The following is a 24,620-nucleotide window of genomic DNA, read 5'->3' on the forward strand; positions in this document are numbered from 1 at the left end:
TATGAATTTGATAGTTTGGTGACAATGTCCTTTTAGAATTAAATGACAAGTTGGGTCTAAGTTCTACAACATGTGATTCAACATTTGACAATATTTTTGAAAATTTAATTAGGTGTTATGTATTATATACATATAGCTTATCTTATTATATAAGACGTCTGTAATTTTATTTATGTATCACTTAACACTTATTATAATTTAGTTGTATAGTTTAGACTTTAGAGCAATTTTGCTTATTAATAATGGAAAATTACAAATTTACAATGAAATTGACAATCACTTCATCTATAGGATGCAACACATAGAGTTTTGTTACTCGTAAAGTTGGAACTAAATTGAGATGATTTAGTCTTAGAAATCAGTTTAATTCGAATTTACTTAATTCTAATTCAAATTGAGTTCGAGTCAAAAGGGTCAACTCATTTTTAAAATCGATTTGAATTCATGTAAAAGGGAGTTTAACTTGGTTTGTCTCCAGTTTGATTTGAATTTGTAAATCAAGTTTGTGATTTATTAGAAAAATGATGTCATTTTACTTATTATTAGGTAAAATAATGTTACTGTCAATAAGCTATAAATTTGAGTTATAAATATGAATCATGCTTCAAGTTAAATATTTTTTTATTCGAATTGAATCACTTTTTATTTGAATCAAACTCAAACCACTCTTAATTTTAACTTAAAAAATTCAAATTGAACTTAAATTAGAAAATTTTTTATTTGAATTAAACTCAAACCAATAAATGTTTAGACTCAATTTTATCTGTATCTACTTTTAGTTGCTCAATCAATGGACAAGGGTTTTGTTCCAGAGTGAGCGGGCCGGGACACTGCCCCAAGCCCTTACCTTAACAAGTTATATCAAACATGTTTTAGGATCTTCGATTGTGCAAATTTATGATCCACTTAGCAATGAGATATTATAAATTCAATATAAGAAACTATGGGAACAACCCTAGCCCATGAAGTTAAATAATTCATGGGCCAAAATCTTATGCTATGTCCTTGTTATGGGCTGAAAAATGCAGATGAACATTTAAGCTGCTGCTGCCTCAATCTCAATCAAAGTCCAAACTTCATTTATGGTTGTCCACAATAGAGAAATTTTTTAATAAAAGTTTTCCCAAAAAAAAAAAAAAAAAAACTCCATTGAAGATTAGATAGTTACTATTTTGGATGCAAGCTTTGGTTTATTGTAATTCCATCATGCAATCAGTTGTTAATGATGAACTTAATTGTAATTCCAACTATTCTAAAATTCTATATTATAGATCTGTCTTGTTTCTTGACATCAACCATATGCATGGCCTTTTTATCTTTTTTACATGGATTTAAAAAAAAAAAAAAAAAAAAACCTTCTCTTTGTCCATCAACATTGAGTCTAAAAATACCATAATTTTTAGTATGAGACATGTAGACGTACGTGAACTATTTATACTTATGCATAGAATATAATCCCCTAAACCATCTAACTTTATCCATGATACCCTGTCAATATCCAACATAAACGGTAAATGAAATAAAATTGATTCTCTAATTTGTGGAAATAAAATTAAACTTAACGTTAGTTCACATTGCCAATGTAGCAAATACCAAACTTTACAACAAATAAGTAGGGTTAGATTTGAACCGAATTTGTTTGAATTCGAATTCAAGCTCGATTCAAACGAGCCCTAAACGAGCTAGCTTTGGCCGAGCTCAAGCTACTTGTCAGATTTTTTAATTAAAAAATTTGATCCAAAATGACATCGTTTTGATCAATATATATTAAAATGACATCGTTTTAATAACGAAAAACGAGTCAAACTGAATTTAAACTGAGTTCAAACTTGGCTTTCACGAGTTTGAATTCGAACTCGAACTTGAGTTCAGCTATATATGAACCGAACCGAATTTGAACTCAAACGAGCTTGAATCCAACCCTACAAATAAGTAGAGGTCTTGTCACAAGAATGTTTTGAGAATATGAACTTTTATGATAGTTATTACTAATACGTGAAAGACAATCTCAACTATTAAATTGGTCATACCTATTGAATTGGTCTAACGTGATTGAGTTTGAATTCAATTTTTTGCGAGCCCCAAGTTTTTTGTTCCACCTTGATTTATTTATTTATTTATTTTGGGTATATTTTGTATCTATCCCAACAACCTTTAAAACTTTACAATTATACCCTTTTAAATTTGAAATTTTGATAAATACACTTAATCCATAATGAATTTCTAAAAAAGACTAGAATTGGCTTAGGGTATAAATAAATAATGAAATTACTAATTTGTAAAATGAATGAATACAAACAATAATTTTCATAGTAATGTTTTGACTAATGTTTTCATATTCAGAGTAGTTTTTGTCTGAGTCTTGGCCGGTCTATCAATTAGACTAGTTATAGATTAAACAAATATTACAATAATATTCAATCAATCATAATTGTGATCTTGTATTGTGTTATACATGTTCTTTTAAGATGTTTAATCACTTGATTTTAGGGTTTTTTTTTTTTTCTATATCAAATCATTTCAATAATCTTAGGAATTATTTAGATCAGTTTAAGTTTGATTTAGTTTAAAAAGTTGAGCTCGATTCTAGGGTTAAGTTTGGCTCAATTTGAAGGAAGTTAAACTCAAATTTGATTACAGTTTTAATTTAAGCTCGTAATTATGTTAAAATCAATCAATCAATATTATTTTAACGTATATTGATCAAAATAATATTTTTTAATCTATTTGATTTAAACTTTTGTAAATGAGCAAACTAGACAAATCTAACACCTCTAAACTGTAAATTAATGTTGAGTTCAAACTCGTTTATACGAACTTATTTCAAATTTATTCAAACTGAGTTAACAAATAAAATTAAAACAATTTAACTTGAATTCATCCCTTAATTAATGGACCATTGGCAGGGTGGCAGTGAACTAAAAATTTGACTTGAGGTATCCGTGGGTGGGCCGCCGTGCATACTTTTAAAAAAAGTGGTCATAGTTGAAAAAATTTCTTCAAGATGATAAACTTCCCATACCCAACAAACGATATTTCTTTGCTAGACTGGCCCAAGCTAATGATTAATGCAAACCTTTGTCTTCTCCAAGTTACTTTACAATACCTAATAATTTTCTATTTCCAAATTAATAGAAGCCTATTCTCATTAAATTATAGTATCTACGACTGGACTCAAGCTGAGCCAGCTTGAGCTCAGTTCGATCGAGCCTGAAACGAGTCACTCTTAGCCGAGTTTGAGCTACTCGTCAGATTTTTTAATTAAAATTTTTGATACAAAATAACATCGTTTTGATCAATATATATTAAAAACGATGTCGTTTTGATAACGAAAAATGAATCGAGTCAAACCGAGTCGAATTCGAGTCTGAAACGAGCCAGCCTTAGCCTAGCTCGATCGAGTTTGAGCTCGAATTCGAGCCACCCATATATGAACCGAGCCGAGCTCGATTCGGTTTAACTCGATTCGAATCCAATCCTAATAGTATCTGAATCCTTAGAAAGAGCCATTATAGTCAACTCCTTTCATTGTCAACATTTAATTAATGCAAACCTTTGTCTTCTCCAAGTTACTTTACAATACCCAATAATTTTCTATTTCCAAATTAATAGAAACCTATTCTCATTAAATTATGGTATCGGAATCCTTAGAAAGAACCATCATAGTCAACTCCTTTCATCGTCAACATTATTCTTTGCCTAGGAATAACTATTCTCTTACTTGGTAAGAACTACTTAATGAAAGGCTTAAAATATTTTCAAATTTGAATTATATATATATTAAACTGGATTAATCCAATGAAAAACCAGTTTGGCCACATGGCAGATTATGATGACCATATAAATAGATTTAAGTTAAGTTACAACAGATTATACAAGATGGGTCAAATGCTTTTAAAGTTTAATTAGAGATTAGCCTTCTCAAATGATCAATCTAAGTCTTAGTTGGTTTGATTAGTAAACTTAAATAAAATAAATTTAATAAAAATTAAAACAATGTATAGTCAAATTAATAAAAGTTACATTAACTTTGTTAAGAAAAAATCTAATGAGATAAAAACCAAAACAAAGAAACATAATTATTTAATGTTTTGTAAGTTGGTGGTAGACGTGCTTAAACTATCTCATTAAAAACCTTATTAGGAAAACCCAGTGGGACAAAACCTAATAAAGGAAAAAAAGTACAATGCACATTTTATCCAAAATGTGATAAACTTCAAAAATTTGCTTGATAAATGCTCTCCCTGATGAATGCTGCCCTTTTTTGTAGTGAGATTAATTTGGTTGCTCGTTGAGTCGTCGTATATCGATATTATACACTAACTTCTCAAATATTGATGTCGATAGTATCTTGGTAAACAAATCTACAAGATTCTCACTGGATCTTATTTGTTTGACATCAATCTTTTTACTCTACTAGAGCTCATGAATGTAAAAGAACTTCGGTGAGATATGTTTGGTTCTGTCTTCTTGGATGTATCCACCTTTAATTTGGATAATACATGTTACATTATCTTCATATAATATGAAAGAAGTGTCTATTGTAGAAGGAAGATTGCAAGCATTCCAGATATGATGGATGACAAATTGTAATCATATGCATTCTCATTAGCTTTATAAAGAGCTAAATTTTTTGAATGATTTGAAGAAGTTGTAACCAAGGTCTGTTTGGTAGAGTACCATGATATTGTTGTGTCATTATAAGTGAAAACATATTCCATTTGTGAACGGGCCTTATGGAGGTTAGAAAAATAACCAACATCTGTATGTCCAACAAAACTAGGATTTTTAGGGGATTTGACAGAATAAAATAATCTCAAATCTCTAATTCCATATAGGTAACAGAGTATATGTTTGATTCCGTTCTAGTAGCGACGGATCAGTGCAGAACTAAATCGAGCCAATAAATTAACTGCGAAGGATATGTCCGATCTAGTGTATTGGGTCAAATATAATAAGATTGCAATGACATTCAGATACAGTACTTCAGGACCAAATATCTTTTCATCTTTTTCTTTAACACGAAATGGATCATTTTTCAAATCAAGAGATCGAACAACCATTGGATTGTTCAAAGGATAAGTCTTACCCATATTAAAACATTTTAATAATTATTCAATATATGTTGATTGATGGATAAGTATTCATTTTGAATTGTGCTCGGTCTGTAGGTTGAGACAATATTTTGTTTTCCCTAAATCCTTCATTTCAAATTCTTTTTTCAGATATTCAACAGTTTTTAAGAGCTCTTAAGGAGTTCTCATTAAATTTATGTCATCAACATAAACTACTACATTAACAAATCTTGATTCTATCAATTTGATAAAGACACATAGGCATATAGGGTCATTTACATAATCCTTTTTTTTTAAATATTCACTGAGGTGATGTACCACATACGTCTGGATTGTTTTAATCCATACAATGATCTTTATAATTTAATTGAGTACATGTCTCTTGAATTGACCATTTCTGTTTTAGGCAATTTATATCCTTCAAGGAGTTTTATATAAATTTCAGTATCCAAGTTTTCATACAAGCAGACAGTAACTACATTTATTAAATGTATATCTGGTCCTTTCGAGAGTGTTAAATTGATTAAATATTTGAATGTGATTATATCCATCATAGGTGCATATATTTCATTAAAGTCTATACCGAGCCTTTGAGAAAAACCTTAGGCTACAAGTCTAACTTTATATTTTGTAATTTTATTTTTCTCATTTTTTTGTCATAAATACCCATTTATATCCAACGGGTTGTACATTTTAAAGTGTTGGAACTACAGATTTAAACACTTAACGTTTTGTTAGAGAAGCTAATTCTGCTTGAATGACTTCTTCTTATTTAGACCAATCATATCTTTGTTTGCACTCAGCTATAGTACGTGGTTCAAAATTATCATTATTCAGAATTTCAGTAGCTACTGTAAATGAGAATATATAATCGATTATAACTGTTTCAAGGTTTCACATTTCTCGTGTACGAACATAATTTAAAGATATTTCAAAATTCTTATTTTCCTATTCTTTAGAATTTTGTACCATTTTAGAGGTTTATGTCACTTTAGAGGCTTGTACCACTTCAGAGGTTTGAGTCTTTTCATGGACCATGTCTTCTTCTGGAGAAATATTAGAATGTGTAGATTTTTCATTCATTTTAGGATCATCATGAAGGTTATCTATTTATTTAAATGTTGTACCTATGAGATAGAGAAAGAGGAAAAAACTGAAGATTTCATATAGTACTTTCAGTTAAAAAATCAATCTGATTGATTTCGTACCCTTCGCTCAATAAGAAAATAGATCAGCTTCTCTAGGATCAAACCTATGAGACTTAAGGAATGATATTTGTTTGATTATTTGCCTTTCTTTTTTGAGAAACAATGTCCTTCGATTCAACAGGTCTACTATGCTTCGATTCAAACGACGTTGGGGTCCCATTTTTGTGTGTTGAGGAGATGCAATAGAGACATATGTAACACAACAAAATATTCTCAAATGAGATATATCAAGTTGGTGACCAATAACCAATTGTAGGGGAGAATATTGATGATAAGAAGAAGATCGCAAGCGAATTAACGCTGTAATATGTAATATAAAATGTCCCACATAAAAGTAGGTAATTGACTTTTTAGTAGTAAATTATGTGCAATTACCTAGAGTCATTTGATAAGAGACTCAACTAATCCATTTTATATGTGGATATGCGGGACTGAAGGTTCAACCTCAATCCTCATAGACATGCAATAATCATTAAAAATTTTGGATATAAATTCACCAACATTTTTTTTTTCTTGAGAATTGTGTGCGTTGTTGCACTATCCACCAAACACATGTCTCTCTCATTAGTTTTTGAAGTCAACGCTATAATTTTGGAGTCCATTTATTTTTATTTAAAAATTACGTTAGTTATAACATACACAAAATATTGAAAGGAAGGGGAACATGATAATAAAATACAAAATATGACTCCATAATAAATATTATATGATGAATTTTAATTATAAAAATCTTGGACATCCTTGTCACTATTCAAGTGACCCATATTTTTATTTTTTGAAAGAGGATTTGAAACATCAAAATTTATTAGATCGACATAATCTAACTTATCAAAAATTTAATTCTTATGAGTGCTTAATATAGATCCACCCAATATTTGTGTATACTACAGGTACACCACCAATGATTTTAATGACCACACTTATTGTTTTGTGGTTTACTCTGCATTATAATTTATTTCGTTTCAGTCTTGGTCCACTTTTGGTGGTATTACTGATATTTTCTATTATAACTATATTTGAATTAAAAATTATTTCTCACACTCATGATAACTATTTCTGGTAGTTGCGTTCACTTCAGGGAACGATATAATACTTATGGGGCGAGTTACTCATACTCATAATAATTACTTCTGGTTGTTACGTTTACTTCAAAGAACGATACATAATGAGAAAATATTAATTCAAAATCTTTTTTTCCGATATTGCTACTACAGGAGCATAAAAAAAAAATGTGGAGAATATTTTATCTTCCACATTCAAAAAAAGATTCTGAACATTGCAGAGTTATACTAAATTACAGAGCCATTGAGAATATTACTGAATCTGATGTTCAAAACTATCTTTCAAATTTCTCCACGAATTTAATGGATTTATCATTATATCCATATTTCAGGTTACAATCCTTCAGGGATATGCTACTGAAACATAATAGCCTTGTATTTGTCTTTCTGTGACATTTTATTTAATTAATTTTTTAATGCTCATAAATTCTAGGTGGAGAATCGTGTAAAAAACCCATTCAATATTATCCATATAATTTTAAGAACTTCATATTCAAATATTGTAATATTTACAAAATAAATGATTTTGTAAGAGAAATATTAAGACTAATTTTTAGAAACTTCAGGTTCATATATTATCCCATATTTACAAAACTTCTAGTTTTGTAATTAATATTTAGAATATTATAATATGTATTCTGATTATATTTTAGACTTTAAGTTCATATTTTTCACATTTTATGCAAACTTTAAGTTACAAATGTGATATAATTATTCTAAAATAAAGACTTTGATGAAACTTGAGACTTTCGACCCAAATATATGTATTCTTATGATTTTACAAACTTTATGTTGCAAATCGTAAAACTTGGGATTTCGGCCCATATATATATATTCTTACAATTTTACAAATTTCAGGTTGTAAATCGGATACAATTATCATAATAAAAATAAAAATTCAAATAAATTGAATACAATTACTATAATAAAAATAAATATTCAAATAATATTCAGGATTTCTGGTCCAGATTCATAGTTTTTGTAAACTTCAGGTTACAAATAATATTTATAATTTCATGTTTAAATTTATGATTTTATAAACTTCGGGGTACAAATGATATTCAAGATTTTAGATCCAGATTCATAATATTCAGGACTGCAGATCCAGATTCATAATTTTGTAAACTTCAGATTAAAATAATATCCAGGACTTCGAGTCTAGATTTATGATATTCTAGACTTCATGTCTAGATTTAAGAGTTTTAAGACTTCAGGTCTAGGTTTACAATTTGCAAACTTTGGGTTATAAATAAGATACAATTATAAATGAAACATTAAATAAAAACATAATAGAAATTAAAAGATAATTGAGATATCATAATTGAGATATTCGTATTTATAATATATAAGCAGCATAACAACATAATGAAAAGAGTATGATATATCTGAGTTGATCATACTGATAACGTATTATAAATATAATAAAATAAATGACAAAATGAGTGAATTGTAAAATAAAAATTATAATTTCATTGAACCAAAGCTACGAAAGAAGAAGAAAGAAACAAGAGTGAAGACACAAGAAGCAAAACTAAAAAATTCTTGGATGAAAAAGTGTACATTTTACTTGAAGAGAGGGGCGGGGAATTTTGCCGCCCTTTCAATTAACAAAAATGTCTATCTTCAAAACCAATTTTTCAAGGCATTTAATGGCTTTCCGTTATCTTTTGGCCAAAATGTCTTTCACGTGGTGGAAAATCCGCCATTTATAACATTATCTACTTTTTATATATCTGAGACTCAACCCCATTAAAAAATATTTATATGAACTTGTCACCATCTCTCTCTCTCTTGTCAGTTCCGTCATCTTTCTGTCAACTCTCGGCCACCCTCATCCTGATCAGTCTCAAGGCTGCATACATTTCATTCCATACAGTTTTCAAGGCATTTAATGTCGCCCTTCAGTCAACAAAAATGTCTATCTTCGAAGTCAATTTTCCCAGGCATTTAATGTCTTCCCATTATCTTTTGGCCAAAATGTCTTTCACATGGTGGACAATCCACCGTTTATAACATTATTTAGTTTTTATATATATGAGACTCAACCCCATTAAAAAATATTTATATGAACTTGTCACCATCTCTCTCTCTCTTGTCAGTTCCGTCATCTTTCTGTCAACTCTCGGCCATCCTCATCGTGATAGTGTCAAGGCTTCATACATTTCAATTCCATACAGTTTTCAGGTGTAATATTACAGCTTTTTTAGTTCATATAGAATTTGATTCGAATTCGCTCATGTTGATGAAGCCATCAGCCTCAAGAGCAACTTCGATTTCTGTTATTGGTTTGTGTATATTTTGTTGCTTCTTCGGCCTTGTTCATGTGGGTGAAGCTCAGAATAACCAAACTCAAGCTGCTACAGATCCTAATGAAGGTAAGTTGCTCTTTTACTTTTACAAAGCCTTTTTCTCAATAGAAATGAAATTAAAATCTTGTTGACTGTTTTAGTTTTAGTTTTTTTATTGGGCTCCTCAAAAAATGGATTTCCTCAGGACTTTCCACAGATTAATAAAAAAACCACTCTATATGAAATTCCTCTTTGAAGGTTGTACAAGGGTTTGATTAATTCGTTCGTTCGAGGAATGACAATAAGTCGCTCGTTTTATTTTCGAATTGAACTAGTAAAAAAATGCAGAATTAGAAAAGACAACACTAAGATTTTAGAAATTTTGAGTTTAGCTCAAATCAAATCACTAAGTTATATAATCCATTGTCAATTACGTATAAGAAATTAAACAGATAAAGCAACACTCTTTATTTACAAAACAAATTCTCAAATTTCTAATTTTCTGATTGCCTAGTTGTTGTGCTAAGATTTGAGATAATATTTTAAATTTTTCACTCAATTTGTTTAAACATTACTTGAACGATGCGCTAAAATCCCTTTTATCTTTTCACTCACCTTGTTCAAGATCCATTTAAATGATAAGATGAAATCCCCTTAATTATTTGTCTTGAGCTTTCTTGAAGAACCTATTAGAAGATCATGTCCAAAAATCTAAATCACTAAACTAATCTGCAAAGTGAAAGTAAAAAAAAAACATAGCAAATTATAAATTTACGGAGGACACAAGGAAACTGTTGTGCATTATTATTATTATTATTATTTAAGCTGGAGGACTTAATCTCACTCAAGTTTTAACGTGTTTTTTAAAATCATATTTATAAGGTTTTAAAAATCTAAATATTTATTAATGGGTTGTTAACCTTAACCAAAATAGGAATAAAATTATTATTTTATCACTAAACCTTAAAACATAAGAATTTATATTATTTTTTCTTTATAGTTTGAAAAACAAACAATTTTCCCCAACTAAAAAGTTTGAAAATTTATCTTTTTCCCCTAAAGTTTTTTTTCTTCATTCTCTAGCAATGGGAATTAACCGTCGTTGTTGGCCGACTATCCCAACATTTTTTTCTCTAGCTGTTGGCCTTCCCATCAAAGCAGGTTTGTTGGACGAAGATGATTCGTTTTTGTCTAGCTATAGATCATCAAATGCCGATCCATTGATTGAATGAAAACAAATCGTCTTCATTTGACTGAAGAGAAGAAGAGAATTCCTATCACTGGAGAATGAAGAAAAAAACTTTAAAGAAAAAATGAAAATTTTAAACTTTTGAGTAGGAGAAAATGTTACTTTTTCATGCTACGAGAGGAAAATGATATAAACTCTTAAAGTTTTAAAGTTTAGTGGTAAGATGATAATTTTTTCCTCTATAAATAATGATTTTGGTTAAGCTTAACCGTTCATAGGTATATGTTTGAGTTTTTAAAATTTCATAAATAAAAAAGTTTAGGAATACATCAAAACTTGGTGGGAATAAGTCGTTTGGCCTTATTTTTTATTATCATTATACTAATTAATTCAAAACTTTAATCTTAAAATATAGTGGGAAAAATCAAACTGAATTAATACTCTTGAAAGGCAATTTTCCTTTTCAATTTTTCTTTTCCGAGAGAGAACAATAAGAATTTTATCGTAGTGCAGAAATTTCAGACTCATTAATGAATACACGATACTTAAAGTCGAAAAGCTGATAAAATGTTGACAATTACGATAAATTTTCTCTGAGAAACGTCGACAATTTTTTGTGACAGTGAGCGCATTGAATGCAATATTTGAAAAATGGGGAATATCTGCAAATGAACAGCAATGGAATATAAGTGGAGAGCCGTGCAGCGGAGCCGCCATCGACGATTCCATCACCATCGATGACAAGACTTACGACCCTTTTATCAAATGTGTTTGTTCTTTCAACAACAACTCTGTCTGCCGCATTACCGCATTGTGAGCATGAAACTTTATCCTTAATTTCAAACAAAATGACTTCTTGTTTCCTTTGTTTGCTTTGATGGCTGCTCGCTTTTACGAGCATTTTCTTGAATTTTAGGAAAGTTTACGCACTGGACGTTTCTGGTGCGATCCCAGATGAGCTATGGACTTTGACATCCCTCACCAATCTGTATGTTTCATTTCATAAACTCTTGATAGGAATTTACAAACGTTTGTTTCAAAATTTCAACAATTTACGCCATATGCATGCATGCATATAATATGTGTGTGTGTGTGTGTGTGTTGCAAACTTTTGTTTCAAAATTTCAACAATTTACGCCATATGCATGCATGCATATAATGTATGTGTGTGTATGTAGGGATAACTACACGTGCAGTTATCACCCTAATCTTTTTTTAAGAGATTTAAATCTTATAATTTTCTATTGAACAACTGAATTTTTATAATTTTTTATAAGAGGGACCAAATTATTAGTAAATACTGAATAAACACAATTAAAATTGTTTGTTTTAAAAATAATACGATTAGTATAATTACTTCAATAGAAAAATTTAAGAGATAAGTCTATTAAAAAAAACAAAAAACAAAGTTTGATCATTTTAATAGGAAACATGTGATAATTCGATACCTTTTTTAATCCTTTTTGTTATATATTTTGTGGTTTTCTCCGCACTTGTAATCTTCATTCATACTAAAATTTTCTTCATTGCTTTTGGTCATTTTAATAGGAACATGTGATAATTCGACACCTCTTGTTATCATTTTTGTTGTATATTTTGTGTTCTCTCGACACTTGTAATCTTCATTCATACTTAAATTTCCTTCATTGCTTGTCCTTGGTTTTCCCCGTATTGGGTTTTCCATGTAATCTCTTTTTTTTTTGTAAAACAGGAACTTGGGTCAGAATTTCTTGACAGGTCCATTGTCTCCATCAATTGCTAATCTAACTGCCATGCAATACCTGTAGGCTGTTCTGAATTTTTTTTTTTAATTAAATTGATATGGAAGATGGCAAGTCCATCTAAATTCTTATTTTCTTTTGCTGATGCTTAGTTTTTATCGTATATGATCAGTAGCCTGGGCATTAATGCATTATCAGGGGAGCTTCCGAAAGAACTTGGATTGCTTACTGAACTAATCTTATTGTAAGTTTAAACTTTACAACTTGTTTTTCTTTTTGATTTTATTAGAGTTAGATTGGTTTAAGTCATTGGTATTGAAGTTAGATTGGTTTAAGTCATTTTCGTAATTAGAATCCAAAGCATGTTAGGGATCAAACCTAGGTGTACCCATGAGCTAGCCAAGACACTATTTCAGGTTTAGTTAAGGAGAGCTGGACCCCGTTTAGGTTGAGCCAATGAGAGCCAGACCAAGTTCAGATAGGTTAGCCAAAAAAAAGTCACACCCCATTTCGAACTGCCAAAATGAGTGCTGGAATCTATAAGTCCGAAAAATAAAAATAAAAGATTATATATCCTATCTTAAATCATTTTAACAATTAGAATATAACCCAAAGCATGTTAAAGTCAGCATATAATTAATAAAGATGTTGATCTCACACCCCATATTTGAGGGCCCAAGATTTCTGACATTACACATTTATGCTTTTAATTTTGGCAGTGGAATTGGAACAAACAATTTCTCCGGTCCTCTGCCATCCGAGCTTGGTGATTGGACGAAATTAGAGCAACTGTAAGTTCTTATAGACTTCCAGTTTCATTTCAATGCAAAATTTGAAGGAAAGTTTGTATGCAGTGATGGATTTTTCGAATACTCTTTACCTTGACAGATATATTGACAGTTCTGGAGTGAGTGGTGAGATTCCTTCAAGCTTTGCTAATTTACAAAGCCTGACTACAGTGTAAGAATTTTTCAGTTATATTAATTTGTTGACCAAAAACAAAAAGCATCACATCCTAAACAAGTTCTTATTAGGAAAACCTCACCTATTAAGTTAGTTTTTGGGGTGGGAGAGACCTAATAATACTTTTGAAGGTCTCAACAAATGGTAACCAAGGACCCTGCTCAGTTGACGGGAGGTTGCCTTTTATTACTCCCCACTGGGCCTGGTTCAGGAGGCTAGATGAAGGGAGGTTTGGGCAGTTTACTCCCCGGTTGACCTGCCTGGTTGAGGGGGAGAGGCCTAATAACACATTTCAAAACCGTAACAGTTCTTTTATTGTTCTCAGGTGGGCTTCAGACACTGAACTTACAGGAAAGATCCCTGACTTCATAGGAACTAATTGGACAAAGCTTAATGTCTTGTGAGAAAACTCTAATATTTTTCTTTTCCTTTACACTTAAATCTGCATTCTATTTCGAAATTTGTACAGTTTAGTTTATAATTTTCTGGTTCTACACATTATTGCAGGAGGCTACAAGGAAACTCTTTTACTGGGCCAATACCATCATCCTTTGCCACTCTGACTTCACTGACAGAGTTGTGAGTGTTCTTGTCCCATCATATTTGAATTTTGCAATAATCAGTGCTAAAAAAGAGATAACAACACTTTAAGGTATCAAATTATCATATTGAGACCAAACTTAGTTTTTTTTCTATTGAATAGACTAAAATCTTATATTTATTTATTAAATGAATTGAATTTTTAGATTTTCATTGAGAAGTGACGAAATCAAAGCTTCTATAGGAAAATCTGAAAGTTTGATTCATTTAATATGAAAATTTGATAGTTCAATCTTCTAAATAGAAAAAAAAGCTCAGTCCCTTCAACATAAAAAAGGTGATAATCTCCTGTTGTCATCCTGTGCTAAAAAAATCTCATATTAATTGAAAATGTAGGAGAATGAGCGATTTGTCAAATGGGAGCTCGTCGTCCTTGGCATTCATAAGGAATATGAAATCTTTAAGTACCTTGTAAGGCAACACTTCCGAATTTCTATTATTATTTTCTGAATTTCTTCATCTTGTTTCATTGATCTTGATTATGTTGGTTCCATATACATCAGAGAGCTAAGGAATGACAACATTTCTGATACAATTCCATCCAATATTGGCGAATTCCAGAGTCTGCAGAATTTGTATGTTTATTCCTTTTTCTTTCCCTTAGTTGTGAAACTGTTAACAAGCTTCTTGATCTTATGATTGAATAATTGCTATAATTTTTATTCAGGGATCTGAGTTTCAATAATTTAAGTGGACAAATTCCAAGCTCGCTTTTCAATTTGAGTTTGCTGACTTACCTGTAATCTATCATCTCTGCCTTGTTGTATCATACAATCGTTTGTCTCTGAAAAAGTAATCATACTGAAACAATTATTTCTGGGTTTGTACTTAGGTTTCTTGGAAACAATAATTTAGATGGTACTCTGCCTGCAGAAAAAAGCACTGATCTTCTAAACATGTAAGTACTTTTGACATCTTCTCAATCTTGTTGCGGGTTTGAAAAGTTTTATTGGGTCTCTCCTCTTTTCCAACCCTAAAAGCTAACTCAAGGTGAGATTGTTTCTTACACTTATGTACCCACACTGGTACACCCATCTTAATTCTTAAGCAATGTGGAGCCCTTAACCAGACAAGCCAATGTGAGACCCATAGCCGAGTAAGCCAATGTGGGAGTAAGGCTGATGAAACCTCCCCTTAACCTGAGCCTCATGAACCAGGCCAATCAAGGAGGATTGGGGTGTAAGGATCAACCCCCCCTCAACTAGAACTTTGGTAATGTGGAACCCTCAACCAGGTAGGCCAATGTGGGAGTAAGGCTGATAAAACCTACCCTTCGCTTGAGCCTCAGAAACCAGGCCAATTGGTGAAGGTAGGCCAACTGGGCCGTAAGGAGTAACCTCCTCCTAAACCGGGTCAACTGGTGAGGGTAGGCCAACCGGCGAGTAAGGAGTAACCTCCCTCTAACAAGGCCTTTAGCTTGCCAGGTTGGAACTTCAAATTGAAGCGAAATTGTTTTGAACCTTGGGCTTTGATACCATTTATTAGGATATTGAAAAGTCCTTTTTCACCCCAAAAACTAGCTCAAAGGGTAAGATTTCTTTTACACTTATATACTCACACCCAACTTGATTCCCAACCAATATAGACAAGTTTTTATGGGAAATCTGGTTTGCTGTAAAAGTGTCTTGAACAAAGAGCTTATAGTAAAAGATCAATGTGATTAGTACAATGCTTGAATTTGACATTTAAAAGCAGTCATATTGCGTAGCTAACCTTCTCCTCCCCCTATGCTTTCAGAGACCTATCATATAATAATTTATCAGGCAGCTTTCCTTCTTGGATCAACCAAGAAAATTTACAACTGTAAGTCTATAAATTCATCCCACTGAAAATTTTCTTTTGTTACGCTATGATGAAACTTACACGCACATTTTGTTGGTTGGTGCTGTTTGCAGTAACCTAGTTGCCAACAACTTCAAGAGCAGGTGATTATCAAGTTTCTTTCTTTAATTCAAATGCTTGAAACTCTCTATAAAAATCCTGAAATGAATGGCTGCCCCTTCTTTCTGACTCAGTCTCCTCATAAAACTGTGTTTCTCTTCTTCCCTCAGTGTTTTGCCGTATGGCCTATATTGTCTCCAACGCACTTTTCCTTGCGATCGAGATTATCCAATTTGTAAGTGCTACATCCCCATTTTTTTTTTTTTTGTTTTGAAGTGATCTCCATCAGTGGTATTGGGTCTCTCTCACCTTAGAAGCTAGTTTAATCCATGGATTTACAGTCCTTCCCCTTGTCCGAGTCTCCACTTCCAGAACTAGGCCAACTAGGGGGTAAATGGACAAAACTTTCCCTCATTTGGGTCATAATTGTTTAAATCTTAACTCTGTTAACCAATTATAGGACCTCCATAAATGCTAGCTGAGAGGTGAGACTTTCTTTGGCACTTACATACCCACACCCAATTTGTTTTTGACATATGTGAGATTGTCAACCATAACTAAGCATAATAGAGAAGGGAAGGAAATGATTTAGTTTGATATGCAGATTCTAGCTTTGCAGTGAAGAGTGGCGGTCCACAAATTACATCTTCTGATGATATTGTGTATGAGAGGGATAATGAGACTCTTGGCCCAGCTACGTATTATATGACTGACTCAAACAGATGGGGAGTTAGTAATGTTGGATATTTTACTGGGAGCAATAATCCACAATATATAATCTTTTCTCAGTCTCAATTCACAAATACTCTAGATTCAGAGCTTTTCCAGACAGCTCGGATCTCAGCTTCATCTCTGAGATACTATGGTTTAGGCCTTGAAAATGGGAACTACACTGTCACCCTCCAGTTTGCAGAAATAGCTAATTTAGATTCTTCAGGATGGAAAAGTCTTGGAAGGCGGCTTTTTGACATTTATGTTCAGGTATGCATTACATTTTAAAATTTTTTAAGGATGACTGGCCAAAATTGTGTTAGTTGTTCTTATTCGAGTTCCTGAATCTGTTTGTCTTCAGGGAAATCGTGTAGAAAAGGACTTCAACATAAAGAGCTTAGCGAGTGGGATCCCAAGGAGAGTTTTTCAGAGAGAATATAAGGCCCTGGTATCGGAAAACTACTTGGAAATCCATTTTTTTTGGGCTGGGAAAGGGACTTGCTGTGTTCCTAGCCAAGGTACATATGGACCTTTAATTTCAGCCATCAGCGCCACCCCAGGTAAAACAATAAAAAATTTCCTTTTATCGGTTTGGTTGATTTTCATAAATTCCACATTGAAAAGCACTTGAGAGATGTAATGTAAATATTTCATCATAGTTTTATTTTTAATTTTTGCAATTTAAAACGAGACATGAGATACTTATATAGACCCGATATCTCTCCCGTGTTTTGTCGATGTAGGATTTGCCTGGGGTGTTACCGAATTAACTATAAGTTTTGATGCAGATTTTATACCTACTGTAAGAGCTCCAACCACTGAGAAGAACAGAACAGATATGATTGTGGGGATTGTGGTTGGCGTTGGGGTTGCATTTCTGTTAGTTCTTGCAGTTTTCTTCATTGTCAAAAGAAGAAAAAAGCCGCGGAATGATGATGAAGGTGAAACAAAATATTTTATTAATGCTTTTACATTCAACGAAGCAGAGCCAGTGTTTAGGGTTTTGAGTGGTAAACTATGTCTGTTGGCTTTTTCTCAGAGCTTCTGGGGATGGACGTGAAACCATACACTTTCAGTTATGCTGAACTAAGGAATGCTACTGATGGCTTCAGTCCTGCAAATAAACTTGGAGAGGGAGGATTTGGACCAGTTTTTAAGGTAAAGTTACTCTTCTATTTGGTTTAGTTGATTTGTTGTTACATATTCACTGTTGTTTCTAGCCATAATTAAACACATAGGGGTGGATTCAAGTAGAGCCAAACTTGAATAAGTGCCGACTCAAGCTCATCTCGGATCAAGAATGTCCAACTCCAGTTGGTGAACAGTAACATTGAAGAGGTGAATCGTTGATAAACCCTCAAACTCAATTGAATATGGATTTGAGCTTGAACCGGCTTGGCTGGAAATGACCCCTACAAACATAGATAGCATGCATCACTCTTTATCAGATTCAACTTGAAGCACTAACTATTCTCACCATTTCAACTTGAACTTTCTTCTCAGGGAAAACTAAGTGATGGAAGAGTAATTGCTGTGAAGCAATTATCTGTAGCATCCCACCAAGGGAAGAGCCAGTTTGCTGCAGAAATTGCTACTATATCTGCTGTGCAGCACCGGAACCTTGTCAAACTTTATGGATGCTGCTACGAGGGAGCACAACGCATCCTTGTTTATGAATATCTAGAAAACAATAGCCTTGATCAAGCATTATTTGGTATGAAAATGCCATTCATGCAAAAGGGTTTCCAGTGTTGTTTGCCATGGAAATCATAGTTCAAATATTTATTATGGCTTTCTTTGAACAGGAAATAGCAGCTTAAATGTTGACTGGCCAACACGTTATGATATTTGTTTGGGAGTAGCAAAAGGTCTAGCTTATCTTCATGAGGAGTCGAGGCTTCGGATCATTCACAGAGATGTGAAGGCTAGTAACATTTTGCTTGATGCTAATCTCGTCCCCAAAATATCAGATTTTGGCTTGGCCAAGCTCTATGATGACAAGAAGACGCACATAAGCACCCGTGTTGCAGGAACAATGTAATAATACTTTCTTCAGGATTCAGAATTTTATTAAGGCTTTCATACTTTTACATTCATTGGATTATTGAAATGAAGTTTTGGCTCTGTTGCATGATGTAGAGGATATCTTGCACCGGAATATGCCATGCGAGGACATCTAACAGAGAAGACTGATGTATTTGCCTTCGGAGTTGTGACTCTAGAGATTGTTAGTGGAAGGCCAAACTCAGATTCAAGCTTGGACGAAGAGATGATGTATCTTCTTGAATGGGTATGTACAACATTTCATTGCTCTAACTCGTATCAATGCTTTCTTATATTTGAGCTCACTATATGGTTTCTGGCTTTGATTTTCAATCCTGAAATGAACTTGATTTAGTGCATTGAGGCATGGTTTGAAAAACCAGACTGCCCCAGATCCTGTGTTGACATATGTAGGCATAAAAATTGCAAATTTTTTCGCAAAGCCTGAGACTCAGACTTGAACCAAACATTGTATCGATTGGCATAATGTGTGTCTCATCAGACCATATCCTTTTTTCTGTAAGTGTTACTCAGATTGTTTTGAATACTGCCAGTTTACTTGGAGTGACCCTTTCATAAGGTCTACGTCTAAAGAACTAAAGCGATACTAAGTGTACTCAATAGACAAACCCAAGCAGGATTTGCTATGCACACCATTGTCTTTTTCAATTCAATATCATTCTGTATCATATAACTCTGATATTTTTTGCTTCTCAGGCTTGGTTCTTGTATGAGAACAACCGCAAACTCAAATTGGTAGACTCCAAATTATCACAATACAGCGAGGAAGAAGTGAGACGTCTGATAGGAGTAGCTCTTCTGTGTACTCAGACACTGCCCTCGCTCAGGCCATCGATGTCTAGGGTGGTCGCAATGCTGTGTGGAGACATCGAAGTGAGCCCAGTAAGTTCAAAGCCAGGCTACTTGACTGACTGGAAATTTGATGATGGAACCATATTTTTCAGTGAAAATGCAACCAAAACAAGTGTTTCTACAAGTCGTGACACTTGTTTGACAAGCTTAAGGGCTAAAGCTTCTCCAGGGAATGAAGCTAAAGGCCTTCTCCAGGACATTATTGGAGAGGGCAGAGAGAAACAAATTTCTTCTGCTTGATGGAATTTTGAGTTATGGAAGGTTGTTTAATATTCTTTGGTTTTTGAGTGTGCACATGGTAGGTTTTAGTCTTTTAGAAGTGCAGAACGAGAAAAGATGTTGGCACTGGTTTGTAAATTTTTTGAAAATTTTGTCTCAATTCATTGTTGAATAATAAGGGTTCAAAGATTCCTGTTTATCATGTAACACCTCTCAAACTTGAGTTCGATAATATAAAATCTTTAGGTTTGAGTTTGAATTTACATTCTTCTATATTAAACTTGTTTGTATTGAGTTGACAATGAGTTTGAGTTAATTCGATTTGAATCCATCTTTACTCCCAACTCCGTATGGTATAATAAATGCATGTCTTTGGTGGTCATTGACTTGTATTTTGGCTTGTTATCAACATTTTCATCATCAGTGACACCACGATTCCTTGGACAGTCTTCCATAAAATGACTAGCTTTTCCATGGCCAATGCAAACTCCCTTCTTCAGATGGCATCATTTATAACACTCTTTCCTACAACACTGACGGATGTTTCTGTTCTATTTGAAACTCCGCATGCATTTCCAAAGGAGATGTTTACTTCGAATTTAAGGTCTTTAGCCTATGGGAATGGAGAGGAAATTTCCCTTGTGGGTTCATAGATGGAGAGAAAATTATTCTTCATTTGTAAGGGACTGAGAATCATTGTTATTCTCCTAATGGAGACTGGAGTAAGTGGCAGTGGTGGTGAAGGTGAAAGTGAAGGTGAGATCGAGATCAATGTGGGGCATTTGAGGTAATTTCATTTTTCGTGCATAGTTAATTACCTTAATACCCCTGTGTAATTTAACGTAACTGTGATATGTGAAAGTTGGATGATCGATGGGAAAACTGACTTTTCAAACCTAAAGATGAAAATTCGTCATTTTATCAAAGTTTGGGTGCGAAGCAGTCGTTAGGCCTCTCCTTATCTTTTAAACCTTCAACTTTTTTATGATAAATATATGATCACGTTTTTCAACTTAAAAAAAAAAATCTATATATTTTTAATATACAATTTAAATATAAAGATAATATATTATCACATGATTAAATAATTTTAAATTAAATATAACATAATACTCAATCATATCATAATATATCATTTATATACCTAAATTATGTATAAAAAATATATACATATCACATTTCTCTTTTCAAATTTGTTTCTTAAAGTCTAAACTTTGAATTTATGTGCCTATTTAATTTCCTCATTGGAGAAAGATTACCTAATCCTTGAGCCTTGAAAGTAAAACAATCGCGACACCACATATTTTAGAGATACTTCAACTACCACCCCATCTATTAATGTTTCAAGTTAGAAATAGCATGTGAAGACAATCTATTTGCACATCCCAAAAATAGAGCAAAACTTGACCCCATATATATTTGTATGTTTTAAAGACAATTTAAGTATAGAGTTTTTATTGGTATCATAACACTCTGGACCGGGTTGGCTTGACTGACTAGGCCAATTAGGAATCAATAATAAATTTGATTTAGATTATGATTAAAATTTGTTTTAATCATTGGACCAGATTGATTTAAGATTGAATTGAGTGAATTTTGTGAAATTGTAATTCATTCATAATATCAAATCAGTCTAATATCAATTGAATTGATGTCAGTATGATACCATATGATATCATTGTACTTAAAACTCATTTAAAATTTTTTAAATTAAATCATGATGTCATTGTTGATTCAGACCAATCCATCCACAACCTGAGCCTTCCAAGAGATCAAGACCCGATTTAAAGAATAAAACATTGGTTTTTCTAAGTAAATCCTCATGTGTTCAACTCTTTTGTAGTATGTGTATGTTGATTTCAGCAATGTGACCTTTGCCTAGCTAGTTTCGTAAATACCCTAACCCTTATGTGTTTAGCCTTTTTGGCTGTAAGCATCAATTGTTTTTGAAGTGTCATTAATACAATCTTCATCAATATAACCTCCTAAAAATATAATGACCTCTCAACAATTTTTGAAATTTTGATAAAAACATTATTTCCTTCAAACTTCACAGAAAAAAAACCAAGCATTTCGTTAATTTTGAAGGTTAAGATTGCATTTATGAAACTAAAGAACGCTCACTACCAAAAAAAAGATTGTGATATGCCTATAAGGAGAGATCCTAAGGTGGTTTGTTGGGTTAATCGTTTCGAGATTTATCAGATTAATAGTTGGACTCTATCCTAAAAAGATTATCGAGCTCTGTCAAATGAGGTTGTTAGTCACTGTAAAAATCAAAACCCTTAATTTTTTAGGATATATAAAGTTGGTATTTAAAAGTAGAATTAGATTTTATATAAGTTCCCTCGCAATTCGGAAACTACTTAATGCAGAACAATCATAGAATACAGCATATATAAATAAATAAATTATGAAGTTTGTTTACAAACAATTAGATTAATTAATATATGTATTCTATGATAGTTTATTTATTTAATGCAGAACAATCATAATCTAAATGATCACATTAAATCTGTTTGTAAACTTTTATTTGAATATTCAATTATATAATTTTGTTAAATAAAATTAAGCTTAATGATAGTTCACATTGTCAATGTAGCAAATATCTAACTTCACAACAAATAAGTGGAGGTCTTGTCACAAGGTTGTCTTGAGAGTATGAACTTTTATGATAGTCATTGCTGATACATGAAAGACAATCTCAACTATTGAATTGGTCATCTCATGCTTATTGAATCGGTCTAATGTGTTTAAGTTTGAGTTCAATCTTTTGTGGGCTCAAACTTCAAGCTTTCTCATTCGGGTCTCGAACTTTTTGTTTAACTTTGATTTATTTATTTTTTTGCATCAGTTTTAGATCTATCCAACAACTTTGAAAATTTTATAAGTACACCCTACAAATTTGAAATTTTGATAAATACACTCTATCTACAATGAATTTCTAAAAAAAATTAGAATTGATTTATGATATGAATAAATAATGAAATTACTAATATGTAAAATGAATGAATACAAACAATAATTTTCATAGTAATGTCTTGACTAATATTTTCATATTCAGATTAGTTTTTGTCTGAGTTTTGGTTGGTCTGTCGGTTAGACTAGTGATAAATTAAACAAATATTACAATAATATTCAATCAGTCATAATTGTGATCTTGTATTGTGTTATATATATTCTTTTACGATGTTTCTTAAGAATCATATAGATCAGTTCAAGTTTGATTTAGTTTTAAAAAATTGAGCTCAAGTCTGGCTCAATTTGAAAGAAATTAAGCTCGAATTCGATTACAGTTTTAATTTAAACTCGTAGTCTCGAATTCAATTGTAGTTTTAATTTAAGCTTATAGTTGTATTAAAATTAATTAAACAATGTTATTTTAACGTATATTGATCAAAATAATATTTTTTTAACCTATTTGATTTAAACTTTTGTAAATTAACGAACAAGACAAACTTAACTCCTCTAAATTGGAGTTTAAGCTAAATATATAATATTATTAATGTGGAGTTCAAACCCGCCTAATCGAATTTATTTCAAATGTATTCAAACCGAGTTAACAAATAAAATCGAATCCACTTGACTTAGAATCCATCCCTTGATTATTGGTGGACCATTGGTGGGGTGGCGGTGAACTGAAAATCTGACTTGAGGTATCCGTGGGCGGACCGCCGTGCATACTTTTCAAAAAACTGGTCATGGTTGATAAAATTTCAAAACAATATTCATACTGACAACAAATAATTCTATTGAAAATTTCAAAAATCCCAGATTTGGTTTTTAATAATTATGAATTTTCAATAATAATTAATGCAAACCTCTGTCTTTAACAAGTTACTTTACAATACCCAATAATTTTCTGTTTCCTTAGAAAGAACCATTATAGTCAACTCCTTTCATTGTCAACATTATTCTCTGCCTAGAAATAACTATTCTCTTACTTGGCAAGAACTACTTAATGAAAGGCTTAAAATATTTTCAAATTTGAATTATGTATATATATTAAACTGGATTAATCCAATGAAAAATCAATTTGGCCTCATGGCAGATTATGATGACCATACAAATAGATTTAAGTTAAGTTACAGCAGATTATACAAGATGGGTCACATGCTTTTAAAGTTTAATGGGAGATTGACCTTGTCAAATGATCTATCTAAGTCTTAATTGGTTTGGTTAGTAAACTCAAACAGAATAAATTTAATAAAAATTAAAGCAATATATAATCAAATTGATAATCACATCTTGGTCGAATTGGTTTGATTGATCAATTCAATTCAATTCGGATGTGTCAAATTTAAAAACTAATAAGATAATAATACTTAGAGGTATTATATTTTCAATTTTTTTTATTGAAGAGATTAAATTTTCAAATTTTTTGATTAAATAGACTAAAATTTTATTTTTTTATTGAATAAATTAAAATTTCAATTTTTTTTTACTAAAAATACTGAACTTTTTATTTTTTGCTACTAAAGATATTGAACAAACATAATTTATTTTATAAAAGAAATTAAAAAATTTGATCAAATCAATAGAAAATTTTAAAAATTTACTCTTTTTATTAAAAAAAAATTGATCTTTTTAATTTAAAAAAAAACATAATTTGTCACATCATGTGTTTTTATACTTAAACTCATTGCCACCTAATTTTTAATATTTTCTATAGTTTACATTGACTTTAGTTATATTTATTGTTTATGGTTTATCCAATTTTAGGGTTACATTACATGTCCAAACATATTGATTCTTATTTATTGGAGGAGGCAAAGAATGTGAATGGTC

General features: G+C 31.7%; 1 protein-coding gene across 2 annotated transcripts; it reads left to right on the top strand.

Annotated features, from left to right (window-relative positions):
* Window positions 1-9,408: 9,408 nt before the first annotated feature.
* On the top strand, window positions 9,409-20,031 carry LOC123197737 (probable LRR receptor-like serine/threonine-protein kinase At1g56140). 2 transcript variants are annotated; one of them, XM_044612093.1, is made up of 24 exons: window positions 9,409-9,719; window positions 11,445-11,634; window positions 11,738-11,809; window positions 12,533-12,604; window positions 12,715-12,786; window positions 13,262-13,333; window positions 13,431-13,502; window positions 13,831-13,905; window positions 14,013-14,084; window positions 14,442-14,516; window positions 14,609-14,680; window positions 14,773-14,844; window positions 14,938-15,003; window positions 15,843-15,908; window positions 16,001-16,030; window positions 16,157-16,221; window positions 16,591-16,967; window positions 17,059-17,257; window positions 17,486-17,638; window positions 17,737-17,855; window positions 18,201-18,411; window positions 18,503-18,734; window positions 18,837-18,987; window positions 19,458-20,031. In XM_044612093.1, exons 1-24 carry the CDS (start codon window positions 9,410-9,412, stop codon window positions 19,851-19,853), a joined length of 3,291 nt encoding a protein of 1,096 aa, XP_044468028.1. In that variant the 5' UTR covers window position 9,409; the 3' UTR covers window positions 19,854-20,031. The 2 variants fall into 2 exon arrangements, with proteins under 2 accessions (XP_044468028.1, XP_044468029.1); XM_044612094.1 differs by lacking the exon at window positions 14,609-14,680.
* Window positions 20,032-24,620: the final 4,589 nt, after the last annotated feature.

Source organism: Mangifera indica, chromosome 15, assembly GCF_011075055.1.
Source record: "Mangifera indica cultivar Alphonso chromosome 15, CATAS_Mindica_2.1, whole genome shotgun sequence".
NCBI classification, from domain to species: Eukaryota; Viridiplantae; Streptophyta; class Magnoliopsida; order Sapindales; family Anacardiaceae; genus Mangifera; species Mangifera indica.